Raw genomic sequence first — 15,175 nt, 5'->3', positions numbered from 1 at the left:
GGGATGTGCCAGCACTGCCCTGCTGACCAGGGACTCTTCCCAGCAGCTACAGGGGAGCCCAGCGGGCTCGGCCTTGCACCATGGCTTCACTGTGGGTGAGAGAAGCAGGGGAAAGGAGCTGTACCTGAGATGCTGCAGTAAGCCACACTTAGATACCCTAGTGCTTCTAGGGGTTTAAAGGTCACCTTGATTTCGGCCGAACAATTCGGCTTGATCTCTCCCTCCTAAATCAGAAAGAGACAGCAAAGCATTAATCTTCAAACTTCGCATTTCTTGTTTTCAACCACAGTCCCGTAAGCCTTTATTTAAAGCATTAGTGATGAGTGAACAACACAAGGAGCCCAAGGAAACACTTCAAACCCCAGCTCAACACACTGCTGGAAGCTCTTAATGCTCAGCTGATCAGCTCCCACTCTCCACAACATTCCTACTGCTCTGACACAGGCTCTTGGTCACATCATGCTGCTGTCAGCTACAGTGGTATGCAACTGCCATTGTGCACTGGTGGCTCTTCTCAAGAAGAGAACCCTTCCTTGGAAATAAAAATATTAGTTTAACCTGTTTTGAAAGAAAGCAGACGTTAGGACTATTCTAGGTTTTACTCCAAGATGAGAAGGGATTTTGCACCGTGCAGCCACCAGGCATTCCTCATCTCTCACAATACCAATACTCAGAATCAAGGCTCTGGTTGATGGGAGGACTTGGGGGGTTTGCTTGCATAAACAGAAAAGAAAAAGTTTTCTGTCCCTGTGTGCAAGAGAATTCAAGAGGCCCATTTCAACCTTCCACCTTTGTGTCCAGGCTTACAGATGACACTGGAAGGGAGACTCAGAAATAGTGCAAGTCATGGTTACAGGAAGGGATTGGCATTTCTGTGATGAACCTTGGGCTGAATTTGGCCTCCTTTTCCCAGTGACCCAACGCATGCTTCAGGTCAATATGTGAACTGGCAGTGCTCCAACAGCCTGTGCTAAACCCCACGCACCACGTGCCGGGGGAGCCCCTGCCTACAATAACTGCTCCCTGTGGACACTGCAAGGACACGCACCGAGTGCCCTTGAGCTCGAGCCCTGGCAGCAGAGCTCGGCTTTGTCAGGCTCCCAGTCTTGCCTTGAGCCTGCAGGGCAGAAATGCTTTTAGCAGCGAGCTCTGCAGCCACACCAGAAACTCCATGACTTCCCTCTCAGCACATGGAGCCAGCTGAGGATCTGCCGAGTGACCGCAGCCGGCAGGATGGGGCCGGGGGAGGATGGGTGGGAGGAGGAAGAGGAGGAGAAGGAGGAAGAGGAGGAAGATTCGGTTCTCAGCGATCACTTACCATTGGCTCAATGGAAAAAATGTCATCAGAGAAGAGCATGGGGTCTTCTTGCACCTTTTCCATCTCCTCCTGGACCATGTAGCTCAGGAGGGCAGTGTGATCTTCACTAGAGCCTTCCTCCTGCTCTGTATCTTCCTCCTCGATGAAGTTGTCCGGTGGCACCTCTTTCAGTGGCTGCAGCAAATAGCACTGCCTGCAGCCACAGGGAGAGACAAAGCCAGCAGGTTGTTTAATAAGCCACATACTTGCAGAGAGAAGTGTGAGTGCAGGAGAGCAAAGCACCTGGGGAGGAGGAGCAGCAGCAGCTCCCCAGCAAGGGCTGACCCCAAGCCATGGGGATCCCAAATGGATCAGAGGATAACTTGTCCACTGGCACAGCAGGTAGATTTACTCCACACCTGCTAGCTCAGGAGAGTTTTGGAAAGCCAGCATCCCTCAGGAGAACCTCCTGGCTCAAAGCCTCTGCCAAAACTGAGGGAGAATCCACCAGTCACCTCAACTGGCTTTTCCCACCACTGAGCTGCTCGGGGGAGGCAGATAAAGATCACGGAGCACCCACTGCAGGACTTTCCTGGGAAGGGGAGACGATGCTGGGTTGCAGCTATGTGTTACCAGCATCATCACTCTTTGTTTCTTCCATTTTGGACCTGCCCCGTTCCCTGCTCTGTCTTTCACAAGAGCACTTCCAAAGGAAATGGATGGATTCAGGCACCGCATCCCTTCAGTGACATTCAGGGTTTTATATGCATGAAAAGAGAGGCTCTGAGAGGGGGTGAGACTTGGTTGTGCAGGAGGGAGACAGCAAACTCCTGGAGAGACCTTTTCATGATCCAGAGCTTTTTGAGTCCCATCCCAGTACATGGTAGTAGAATGTCCTGAGAGGGAAAGGATCCTGCACTATCTCCTCTCATAAACAAGTCCTCTCTGCTCTGCGATCCCAAAAGCTTCTGTGACAGCAGGACAGTGGCTTTGGAGCTAAAACCATCCCTAAGACTGGAAGTCAGGAAGAACAAAATGTCCTCGTGACAGTCTAACTGGCATGAAGACAGATGTAATTGGGAAAAAACCCACAAAACCAAAAGCAATTGGAAGTTGACCTTGAGGAAACCTAGTTGCTTCTGAGGGGAAAATAGATCACCTGGGGTCCAGGCAAGTGGGAAAAATGGAAATAAGCAGCCCAGGGAAGTAGCCAGAGAAGGTAATGGGATTTTCTTTTAACACAGAGAGCTTGTATGGAAGTCAGACACTGTGTAAGTAGATAGAGAACAGTGCAGAACCAAGAAACCCAGGGCACTAAAGGACCCTCTCTCCAGCCATTCGATCTCCCAGTCCTTTGCAGGCAATTTAAAATGGCTCTGGGGAGTGCGAGAGACCTGGCCCGAAGGAAACAGAGGCTTGCCACGGCAATTTGGGCACGGTAGTTTTGCACAGAAGTTTTCACACGGGAGTTTTGGCACAGCAGTTTGCTCGGTGTTGTTTCAGTTTCTGCACAGCAGCTCACACAAACAGGCTGAGCAGAAAGGGAGCAGCCACCCACCCTCCTTGTGTAGTGAGTTGTGTCTTTTGGCTTGTTGTGAGGTGATTGCATGTTTTTTTTCTTTCTTTCCTCTTTCTGCCTTTTTTTTTTTTTTTTTTCCCAGCAATGGTTTACAAATTGACGTTTCTTCCACCCACTGCCCACCTCACCTGGGCTACCGGCTAGCTCCGGGAAGCCTACGTCGGTGAGTGGCCCCTCCCCGGCACCACTCCGGGAGCCGAAGAAGGGGTGTAGCAACAGCTACGCCTGGGCGAGTCGTCAGGGAGGGATAAAGAGTCGCAGGAGAGACCTTTTACGGTTCTGGGGGAAGGGATTTATTGAAGGAAAAGATAACAAGGCCAGAGGTGGGGAGGGGGAACCGCAAAAGGCAGTTAGAATGGGTTCTACACCGGCTTAAGTACGGGGGAGGAGCAAGGTGAAGGCACAAAACTCTGGCCAATAACGGGTAACGGGGGGAGGTACAGAAGGCGGGGAAAGGGGTACCTTGAGCCAATAAGGCAAACCGAGGGTGGGGATACATACAATACAACCAATCATGAATGCAAGAGGGAATGATTGACACAGAAACTTCTAGAACAAAGGGAGGGGCTACAAAGGACTGACATGCCGTGGGGCAGGGTTTAGGGTGAGGGACAGGGAAGGTTCCAGATAAAGGGGAGGGGTTTAGGATGACTGACTAGGACAAGGGCGGGAAAGGGAAAAACCATTATGCACTTAACTTAGGGGAAAGAAACTGAGATGAACCATCAACACAGAAGGAAAATTAACATTAAACAACATAACACAACAACAAATGATTAAAAGCCATTGCTGCTGCCAGCAAGAGTGTACTAACTCAAACAGAACCCCCCAGGAAGGACACAGCTGTCCAGGGCCCTGGCTGCAGGGAGGGTCTGAGCCTGGTGTTAGTATCAGAGGATAGTGCAAGAGACACCTGAGTGCAGTGTGAGCAGGTGAATGATCTGCTCTGTCTGGTGGCAGAGCTCAAGGAAGAAGTGCAAAGGCTGAGGAGCATTAGGGAGAGTGAAACAGAAATTAACTGGTGGAGTTACACCCTTCCAACCCTGAGAGAAGCTCACTGGAGTCTGAGGAGCTCTGCCCTTCTTGCGATCAGGCAGAAAGAGGACACCTAGGAGACGGTGGGGAATGGAAATGTGTCTCTGCTAGGGAGATAAGAAAATTCCATCCTGACCCCCATCACCTACCCAGGTGCCCTGACAGGATTGGTATGAGGCCCTGGATCCAGAGGGTCAGGCAGATGGCACTAAGGAAAAAATTCTGTCTGGAAAGTCTCCCAGTTGCTCTTCATCTGCCAGACAGATCACAGCCTCAAGTATTAAGAAGAAAAGAAGGGTAGTGGTAGTAGGTGACTCCCCTGTAAGGGGAACCCTGTGTATCAACTGGATTCATTCCACAGGGGAGTCTGCTGCCTCCCTGGGGTCTAGGAACTAGATAGCACCAGGAAATTCCCTAATAACTAATGAACTTCATCTGCTCACCACTGTCTCTGGGGTGCAGTGACCATGAAATAATAGAGTTCTCAATATTTGGTGAAACAAGGAAGGGGCATCAACAAAACTTCCACTCTGGACTTCTGGAGGGCAGACTTCAGCCTGTTCAAGAGACTGGTTTGGAGAGTATCTTGGGAAACAGCCCTTAAAAACAAAGGGGTCCAGGAAGGATGGACATACTTCAAGAAAGAAGTCTTGAAGGCACAGGAGCAGACTGTCCCTGTGTGCTGAAAGACGAGCTGACAGGCAAGACAGCCAGCCTGGATGAGCAAGCAGCTTTTGAAGGAACTAAGGGGGAAAAAAACAAAAAAAAAGAAAGAGGAAAGAGGGGCTGGCAAGTCATGAAATGTTTAAGGATGTTGCCAGGTCATGTAGAAGAAGATTAGAGAGGCAAAAGCCCAATTAGAACTTGCAGAAATCCAGTCATTGCAATCAACCTTTCCTTCCCAAAATGCCATCCTTGGTTGGAGTAGACATGGAACTGCAATGCTAAGTGCTGAGCTCCTGAAGCCTAGGACACACACCCTAGTGCCAGAGATGGTTTACTTGGCCTAAACCATTCAAAAGCACCAACACCCCCCTGAGGCCATATGTTAGTTTTAGTCTTGGGCCATGTATCTGACTGAAATGCATTTTTCAAACCAACCTCCTCTTCTCTTCATTCTCATCTTCCTCAGTAGGAAAAGTCTTCCACTGGAAGTGGGCTGTGATGTTACTCCTGTTCTCAATGAACATGGTTGTATAGTTTGACGTGTTGATGAAAGTCTTCCCAATCTTCACGGAATATGTGCTCAACCCAATGTTGGCATCTACAGCTTCTCCGTGAAGGTTTGTCTGGATGCTTTTTTCACCTGGAACAAAGCAATGAGGAGTCTTTGCTCAGCTCACTTGCTGATGGAAGCACAAGGAGCAGAGCAAACAACAGGTTGCACTAGAAAGTGTCACAGCTTTTAGCTGTATTAGCAGTTCCATGGATCAGTGCATTTGTCACATCCTGACAGCTCTGTGTGTACGGCGTGAGGATGTCCTGGGCACCTCCCTAAACACCTTATTTCTGAGTGTGTTTGTAGAGATTTGGCCCCAAGCTGACAGTAGGTACAGTGAGATTGGTCAGATGTGCTCAGGTGACCCACTCAGATCACTGGGATTTCTGCATCAAAGTCCTTCAGGTGACGCTGAGGAGCCCTGTTCAGTCCTGCCTTGCCCAGGGTGTCCCTTGGGTACCCCACGAGACTCCTGTCTCTCCAGATCCCTTGGATCCTTTGTTGCTGACAAGCAAATATGCCTGGGGGCATGTGGGCAGAAAAAAGAGGCCCAGAGGAACAAGTGAAGTGACAGCCCACCGAAGGAGGGGACACAGGCAAGGAAACACAACCAGCCCGGCTCTGCAATGTGACAAACCACTACAAAATGAACACCATGAAAATCATCATCATCTCCCTGTCCAAACCCACAGCCACATCAGTCTTGAAATACTTTATATTGTTCTGATCTCAAAACCCAAGCTGGAGCATTTAAAATGAAATAAAAAAGAGACAAAGGAAATATTAATAAGAACCGAGCAGCTTCTATATGAAGATTGAATGGGATTCCTCAGTCTAGAAATCAAATGGGAGATAGATCTGAGAGGTCCGCAACAGCATGAATGGCCTGGGAAATGGGGACGAGGAAAGATTTGTCCTGATTTGTCACCAAACAGGAACTTGAGGGCCTGAAAATGTTATTAGACAGAAACTAAATATATGTGTAGAGGGCAACATAGAAAAAGGGTCTGTGACAAGCCAATGGAGAAGCAGCATACGGGACAGAGGTGTGCAAGAAATACATTGCATTGGAGAGGGTCTGCTGGAGACCTCACACCTCACATACAGCACTGCTCAGCAATAAAATCAAACTTCTCCCAGGCATAGCCACACGATAGTAGAGAATCAGGGTTCCTCCTTCCTCCACTCAGCAACTGCCAGCAAAACAGGATTCCAAAAATCTTAGCCCTGTTAGAGGGGATCCACTTTATCAACCCCCTAAACACCAGTGAGTTCTTAGTTTTCTTTAGGGTAAAGCTGGAACAGGGGAGGGGATTGCTGGAAACATTGCTGGAAAGCTGGAACATCTAGAGGGAATTGAGGAAGATGTGACAACAGGGAGTGATGTGGAGAACTGTCCTGTGCCCTGTGCAGGGCCCAGCACTCACCTGTGTTGCAGCACACTGCCAGGGACGCGGAATGGTCACCAATAGTCAGCGGGTGAAATTCCACTGTCACCTGCATGGTGTCACCGGCGCCCAGAGTTCCCCTGGCTGGAACCACGGAGAAAGGACTGCAACACAAAGACAGGGATCAGGACTCAGGGGGACATCTGGGGATGGTACTCCTTCTGCAGTGCAGGTCACTTCAGCTCACTTGGACAAGCGGGGAGCAAACAGATGACAGTCAACAGAAGACAGACAGAACAGACGGGATCAGAAACAGCTACTGACCCACTTGTGAGGAGATCCAGCCCTCAGAAGATCCTGTGGGATAAAACGACCTCATCTCCCCCATACTCTGGCAGGAGCACATCAAAGAAGCAGAACAGGAGGTTTCTGTGTATTTACCAGCAATGCAGTCTGGGACTCTGGGTTGCCATCCAGGCTGGTAACAGTTCGCTTGGCCCACCAGAGAAACTGTGCAATGTGTTGGAAATAATTATGTAAATGTGTTGGTGCACTTTGGATTTAGCAGGAGCAATTAGGATTGGTCACCAGGTAAAGAGCTCTTGAGCCTGACAAACACAAGACTCTGTGCTTTGATGCTCAGGGACAGCTCAGGTGAAATGTGCTTCTGCCCAGCAGCTGCTGGGCTTGGTGCTCTTCTACAGCCCCACTGAGGAAACAGAAGTTCCTGGCCTTGGTGATTTGCTGGTGATCAATCTGTCACTTAAGAGTGTGTTCTGGGAGTTTGGTGATGAATGCATCACATGCAAAAATAAAGAGAACATCTGGCAAGCTGAACTTTACTCATGCCAATAGTGACAGCTGATGAACTTGCTTCAGGTTCTGCTCATTAAGGACCTATGGCTGCAGTTATGGGCCTGACCTGTTCCCATTACCACTAGTGAGAACATTGCTATTGGCTGATGGAGAGGCCTTGGGCCAGCAATGTTTATGTGCTGGACGAGAGACTTTGGAGAGAGGGCAAGAAAGACAAAGCCCCAGCAGCCCCAGAGCCAGATTGAGCCTGCCCTCAAATGGCAGAATGGGAATAACAATCCTGGAGGTGACTTCAGGGGTTGTCTGAGAAAGAAAGTATCTTCTTACTTTCAAATTATCAGGAGAAGAGGATCCAGCCAAATTCAGGACTCAGTTGTCAGGACTGAAAAACTGAGTGCAAATCAGCCCCTGCAACTTCTACATCCCACCCCGGGCTGTACCCACCAGACTCCTCTATTACTGCTGTAGCAGCCATCTCTCACATAGACCTGGCTCCCCAAGACCCAAGCACACAAGCTCTACAGTTAAACTTCACTCCTCTGATTTTCAGCCAACATCACTAAGCTGTTCCCTGAGCCCACACATAGAAGGGCTGTGAAGGAGACATCCCTGACACTGTAATAACCAAATGAAAACCATTTGGTTGGGGCTGGCAGGCTAAATTTTGGCCTTTTATCTGTTAGTTGTGAGCTGTTCTTTAAGACAGTTCTCATCCTGTTAGATCTACCCTATGAATGAATCACTACTGCACCTGACAGTCAGAAAAGATAAGGTATGGAGATATGGAGGGGGTTTCAATAGGTTGAATGGGTTTTCTTCTCTTTTTAACTAGGACCATTTGCATGCTTGTTTTCTTGTATGGCATCTAAAGACAGGTCCAGATCTCCCAATGGCACCTTGCAATCCCCAGACACTGGTCTTGCTTTGAGCAGTGTGTCTGCTCAGATGATTTCCAGAGGCTCCCCTCCAGACAAAGTTATTCTATACTTCTATCTTCTAAATCAGCCCAATTGCTTTTCACATATTCACTAAATGTCTCCTATTTCCTATACACCTGTGCATGTACCTATGGGCATGTGGTATATTGACAGGCATTAGAGGAGCTCGCCCTTTATGAAAGTTGCCAATGAAGAATTCAGGATCTCTTGGCAAACATTTAACACAAAACAAAATGAAAAAGCAGCAGAAACACAGGAACTTCGGAGTATTTAAAAAGAAATCTCAAAGAAAGGGGGAAAGACCTTATTCAGAGATTTAAATCATCCCTTTGAAATTTTCAACTGGCTTTCAAAGGTTTGTCATAGAACAGAAGAGGTGACTGATGTCCTCAGCTGACAAGGGAAATCAGATCAGCTTTAAGTACCAGGACCTGCACCGGCTGCCCAAACATAGCTCATGTTGGGCATGTGATGCAGGGACCACTGGAAAGCCACGTGCCTGTGGCCTCCCAGAGAATGGGTCTATTTGGCTGACAGTGGGGAGTAACCATTTCAGAAGCTGCTTGTGCCCAGGAAGGTGCAAGCCAGCTACTAACATGTTCCAGCAGCCTGCAGGAAATCTGGGACAGAGAAAGCTCAAAGGCTGCATCCTGCATAAAACACGGGAAGCAAGAGCAAATTGCCCCACATGTCCTGCCCATTTCCAGCCAGGGCTGCAGGGCAGCAGCTCCGATGCTCCGGTTCCTTTTGTTGCTCTTGACCAGCTCTGTTGTCTCCCAAAGGGGTTTTGCACAAGGACAGATGAGCTGCCTCACCTCTGGGTGCTCAGCTGGTAATCAGCTGCCAGGTTCCCGATGTTGTGAACCAGCAGAGTCTTCTGGGTGCTGTACTTGACTGGGCACTCCGAGAAGTCCAGCTGGTCAGGGAAGTCCAGGATAGCTCGGGCACCAATGGCCCGAATTGGCACAACTATCCGTTCCCTTGCAGTGAGGCAGACGAGCTCATGGCAATAATTCTGCAGGAAAAGAAACTAGCTCAGCACAGGGCATTTAGTGCATCCCCATGGCAGAAAAAAACCCATTTCCTATAACCCTTCAAGGGCATCAATTCACCTATTCCACCCCAAAATGAAGACTAAGTTCTACTAATATGTCACATTTGAAAGGCACCAGTGCACTTTGCAAAACCTGTCTCGGTGGCATTAAGCTCTTGTGTCACTTGGGTCATACAAAGAACTGCCCTAGGCCACCACAATTTTTGCTCTAAATTTTAATGATGTTAAATAATTCCTAAGTCCCTTCTAAGGAACATGGAGCTAGGGAACACAGGACGTTCCTCTTTGGGCTTCTATTCCTGCTGTTTGAGAATAGGACAAAGTGTTAAACTGACTCTAAGCAGCAAAAGGAAGATGAGAAAACAGCTGCACCCAAAGCACCTCTGACCTGGTGTAAAAACATCACTTGGCTCAGAACTCCACTCTAACTTTGCCTCTCCAACCAAGTCAGGAGAAGAACAGTGCTAAGAGGTAGTGGGATGCTGTTGGAAAGAGCCTCTCTTTGTTTCCCTGCAAGGCTTCCTGCCTTCCATGATGCCAAGTCCTAAAGCCTTCTGCATGAAAAAGCCTCCAGATCACAGCACTGAGATCTGACTTGCCAGGGCCTCAGCACTGGTATTCAAACCTCCACATAAAAGCTCCTTTGGCACAGAATGGGTGCCAGTTGACAGAGGAACCACAGTGACAGGCATGAACACAGAGCCACAGCAGTGTCACTGCCACAGGCTCTGGGCTTACAGGTCTGCCTGCAGGTTGTACCTGCCCTACACGAGCTCTTTCAAGCAGGTGGCCAAGTCCCCTGCAGCTCACCAACCTCCTGCTGGCTAAGGGCCCCTAGAGCCCAGTGTGCCTGTGCCAGGCTGGGCTCACGGGCACAGCACATCCTCTGCCCTGGCCTTGCAGCTGTGTCGTGGTCAGTTGGGCTCTGGGACAGCACAACTGCAAGGCTGGAGAACAGAGGCTGTGCAAAAGCACCGTCTTTGCTCCAGCCCAGGGTGAGGCAGGCAAGCAGTTGCCAGTCAGGAAGGAGGAAAGCTCTCTGACCTCTTTGTTCCTCTAGTGTTTTCCATAATAATTAAACCCTTTCCACTGTACCTAGAGATGGCCGAACATCCATCAACACCCCTTGTGGGACACATATTGAGAAAGTAAGAAAATTACAGCCTGAAAAATACTCCAGGCTGGAGCTTTTCAGCTCTGTTCTCAGCCAATGAGCTGGTCCAGCTCAAGGCTAGGGAGAATTTCTCCCAGGGTGATAATTTGGTCAAAATAAAAAGGAATTAAGAACAAGATAGAACACCTGTTGGGGTACGTGACCAGGCCCTAAGCATGGGGTGTCTTCTCTCTCAACCACTCACCTTTTCTCTACTCTTGGGGTTGCGAGTCATGCTATAAAACCAAGTGTGTTTCTGAATAAACTTGTCTCTTTCTTTCTGTCATGACAGACCACCATGTAGCTGTGCATCTTATTTGCGCCGCACTTAAAGGGTTAAAACCCCTTTCCACGGCTACACACCCCTCTGTCATTTTCATACTGTTCCCCGTCCATCTTCCCTCGGGAATGCTGAGCAATGTGCAAGGAGAGGAGGCAGAGCCTGTCAGGCCTGCGTGCAGTGCCTGACACCACATGCCAAGGTGTGAGTGGCTGCAGGCTGCCTGCCCACAGCCTGGAGCCAAGCCCACAGCATGGAATGGGCCGTTGCCAGAGTGCAGGGAAAACAATGGCTTTGGAGATAATTCTGTGGTTTGGCTCCTCCAGTCTCACCTTCATCTCGTCGGGGGTGAAGCGAATGCGCAAAGGGGAAGATGTGCCTGGTGGCACGATGTGGAACACATCATTGGGGCACATCAGCTCAAAATGAGGTGATCTCTCCATGGAGACCTTCACCGGCCGAGGAAACTGCAGGAAAGACATGAAACAATGATCATGCAACTGGTGGAAACAGGACGAGAGGAGAAATGTCCATGCCCTGGTGACCCCTTTTCCAAAGCTGTGGCGGTAAAGGCACATAATTCACAGGGGTCAACTTGAATCCCTTCTGTCTGCACCCAGCATTTTGGCCAGGGGCAGTAGGGCAATGCCTGGTGGGAAGGAAGGGCCAAGCAGGTCAGCACCAGCAGGATGGAGACAGAGCACCTGAACGAAGTCATCTGCATATTCAACAAGGCCAAAAAAACCTGCTGGCATGTGCCCACACACAGCCATACAGTCGTGTTCCAAAGGGGGAATGTGCTGCCTGAAAGCAAAACAGCACATTATCCTGGGGGAAGGAAGAAATTCCCTGCTAGCAGATCAGGTTTGGGCAGGGCACTTCTGGGGATACAGTCATGTGGGCAGATCAGCAAGAGAGGAGACCAAACACTGTGGCCTTACTGGGAATAAAAGCAAACGTGAAAAGCAAAAGAAGGAACACAGCAAGACAACCCCTAAACCAAGGAGATGACAAAGAGAATTTAAATGGGCAGTAAAGCAGCAAGGAAGAATCACAAAACGATGAGAGCAGTCAGCTTGCCAAAGGTGACAGAAACACAGGCTGTGCCTATCGACTATGGGCTTCCAAGGCATTTTCTGCCTGGAGGAACATGACCAGCACTGACTCACAGTGTGGTTCCAGTATCAAAAGCCAGTCTTGGCTCTCCAGGGGTTCTTGCTGCCTATGCAGGCAAGCTGGGCTGCTGGGCATTCCTGACAGGTTCTGCCCTCTGGAATACACAGACACAGCAAACATGCGTTTTCTAGCACATAGATATCGAGCCTGAGCACCAAAATGCTCTCAAAAAGTCTAAACCAGATGATTTTGAGACCCTCCTGTCTCTTCCCACAAGCCCACTCTTGGCACAAGCCTCATTTGAGAAAATGTTTCCCTGACTGAAATTCAAATGGTCTCAGTTTTCCTCTTTACAGTGGAACACAACTGCTGACATTGTTCAAGTTTTTTGCTCTCAACTCTCTTGGGAAACTGCAAAACAATCACCATTTCTTCAAGTGAAGCTGAAAACCTCCAGGCGCACATGGCTTTGCATGTGCTGTGGTTCTCCAAAGGGAAAGCAGAGCACCACATTGCATTTGGAAAATCTGAGCAGAGCCGGATGAAGCTTAGCAAGAACCTGAAGTGGCACCTAAAGGCCTCCTGCTGCTTCTGCTGCACAAATCTGATTCCAGGGCTGTTTCAGAACACTTTTCCTGCACTGCCAATGCCATTAATGATAAGTGATTGCAGCATCAAGTGGAGAAGACTCAGCCTCTGAGCCTTGACGGTGAGCTGCACAAAGGGAGCCAAACAGGCTGAGAGAGACAGAGATTCCTACCAGGAGCCAAGATTAGCCAAGGAGACACAGGATGTGGTATACACTCAAGGCAAAGCATGAGAGCAGGTACAAGCTGTACAGCCCTCAACATTCCTATCAGTCCAGCGCTTTCAAGAGAAGGAAACTCCTTTGGGATAGATACCATCAATGCATTCCCAAAATCAGGCAAGAATTCCCTGCACAGGAAGATTTCCACCATCTTGCAGGACAAAGGCGCTGAGACATTTTCTTCTGGATGTGCTGCAGCAGATAACTTGCTTTGCTGTACACTATGGGAATGACACCACTCTCCTCTCTCAGCACAGTCTTAAAGCTCCATGTCCCAGCACTTACCTTGTCCTTATTTACGAGAGACAATACCATTTCAGAGACCTCCTGAGTGACGAAGTTCTCAAATACCAGCTCTGGTGGGGAAACCTGGAACAAGCTCTGTTTCTGGAGAACTGATGGCAACTGGAGAGGCAAGAGAGAGCAGGGAGAGGTTCAGCTGCTGGGAAGAAGGTTGATGAAGGAGACTTTTACACTGAGCCCCAGTGAAGTACAGACTCTGGGTGAGCACGTCTGCCCAGGCCACACTGGGGAAACAGTAGCTTACCCACCTCAGCTCTGAGATGATCATGAGCTGCTGGGCCACACAGAGCAGGCTCAAGCCAAGCTGCTCTTTTGGCATGTATTTCTGCAGGTTTCCTCTCCAGAATGGCAGGCAGCACTTACCTTAAGCACATCTCTGTGCCCACGGAGTCACAGAGCTCTGGGGCACTGACTGAGCACTCATGGAGTAAGTAAAACCCATGAATTTACATCAGACTCCATGGGAAACAATTTTGGGATGTCCTTACTCTAAGAAACTGAGGCCCACATAACTACAAATATCTTTTTTGATCTAGAACTTAGACATCAGTAAAAAGAGAACAGTACCAGAGGAGGTGTGGGAGATGAGGTGATATTTTGCTGAAGCCAAATTTTACTAAGTGAAGGAGTGAAAGTTGTTGGTTCTATGTGTTTGGGTTTGTTCTGGTTGTTTTGTTGCATGTTGCTGAGCTGGGAGAGGGATGGGGTTGAAGACCTGACTAAAAAGATGCAGGATGAGAGGGGAGGGGGCAGGAAAGTTGGCGGTCGGGAGAGAATTTGAGTTCCCGAGTACCCATCCAATGGCAAAGGGGACAGGGACCACTCTAGCCAGGTATAAAGGGGTAGAAAGATTGGAGGGTGTGTTTGTTTGTCTGGGGTGGGAGCAAGAGATGCCTGGCTCAGCTGAATCGTTACTAATAAACAGTTTTCTTTTGCTTCGATGATTTTGTCCCCTATACTTGTATTTAAACGTTAGTGCGTTTCTAACAGAGGTAAAGGCAAACATAAAGTAACACAGAAGTTGGGAAAAAGACAAATGAGGTGAATGCTGAATGAGGATAAGGTTCAGTTCTTTTAGCAGCAACTTGGGTAAGAGTAGAATTGCTATCTCCTTTTTCCATGAGCTTTAAATGGGTGCTTTCTTGTAACCTAGTATTGCTATCTTATTTGATACGATTGTAGAGGCACGTGTGGAAGGACACAACAGCAAATGCTTCTGGAGCAGACATTGCTTTGAGAAAACTCTCCCCTGCTTTGTCTGCTTTCTCCAGCCACACTGCTGTCAGTCCAGAGACACAAGCAGGTCTCCTGTGTGACCTCACGGGAGACTCAGTCTGCTGAAGGGAGTGGCTGCAGCACGCTTGTCTCTTAGTTGTGCCCCTCTCTGAGGTGTTCCTAAGGCCCCTCTCCAGGGCAATCCTTAACCAGTTTGTTACATGTCTCTTACTGCCAATTTCCTGCTCAGCAGCCCACCTCAGTCACCTACCCATTTCGTCTGTGCTTTATACTGAGCCAGTCCTGCAAGAAAAGCAGCTTTAGACACACCTCTAAGTAGGCTCTGATCCAGATAAAGCACATCCATTCCCCTCTGCCCAGGGCAAATCCCCTGTACATCTGGCAGCCTGCAAAATCTAACATCCCATCAGAGTCCCTACACATTGTTCCAACCCAAGGCGTTAATGCAATTAGTTTTGTTAAATCTGAAGGAATTACTGCAGGTCCTCGGCCTTCAAAGGCCAATGCTGCCACTCTGGAGGGAATCCTATGACCCCAAGCTCTTGATGGTGACCACACCAAAGCAAGAGGTGGCTATTTCAGCAGGAGAATGGCAAATGGTAATTTTGTGCCTTTTGTGTCCCCAGCCTTCCCCCTGTTGTTTTAGCAATGGCAGCTACACTCCAACAAATCCCAGCAGCTTCAGCAGAGGTTATTTGTGTTGGCTTAGTGCAGATCAGGACTCCAAGTCCACCACCACCAGCAGTTTGCAATGACAACAGGACCTAGACACTGAGGTATTTTGCTGGAGGCAAGCCTGTCAAAAGCACACGCCCTCTTCAAACTTCACATCAAACAGAAAAGAAAAGAACAGGAAAAGGCTACCTTTTGACTAGTTCCACTCATGGGTAGAAATGGGCCAATTCTGGGCAGAAAACTCGCCCCATTGCTGGCCTTCTTCTTCACATTGAGAA

At 48.9% G+C, this 15,175-nt stretch overlaps 1 protein-coding gene across 1 annotated transcript in view; it reads right to left on the bottom strand.

The window, feature by feature from the left end:
* LOC148222321 (axonemal central pair apparatus protein HYDIN-like) overlaps positions 1-13,305 on the bottom strand; it is a 31,050-nt gene extending 17,745 nt beyond the window's left edge. Inside the window, exons 1-8 of the mRNA XM_088172236.1 lie at positions 13,231-13,305; positions 12,969-13,088; positions 11,092-11,226; positions 9,088-9,287; positions 6,558-6,682; positions 5,013-5,217; positions 1,319-1,511; positions 125-224 (exon numbers count right to left, since the gene is read on the bottom strand). Coding sequence (XP_088028362.1) covers positions 125-224; positions 1,319-1,511; positions 5,013-5,217; positions 6,558-6,682; positions 9,088-9,287; positions 11,092-11,226; positions 12,969-13,088; positions 13,231-13,305 — 1,153 coding nt within the window. The remainder of the gene's footprint in view (positions 1-124; positions 225-1,318; positions 1,512-5,012; positions 5,218-6,557; positions 6,683-9,087; positions 9,288-11,091; positions 11,227-12,968; positions 13,089-13,230) is intronic.
* Positions 13,306-15,175: the final 1,870 nt, after the last annotated feature.

The sequence above is a fragment of the Sturnus vulgaris genome, chromosome 12 (genome assembly GCF_052056855.1).
Source record: "Sturnus vulgaris isolate bStuVul1 chromosome 12, bStuVul1.hap1, whole genome shotgun sequence".
NCBI classification, from domain to species: Eukaryota; Metazoa; Chordata; class Aves; order Passeriformes; family Sturnidae; genus Sturnus; species Sturnus vulgaris.
The sequence above is the reverse complement of the archived record's forward strand: the minus strand, read 5'-3'. Positions and strand labels throughout refer to the sequence as shown.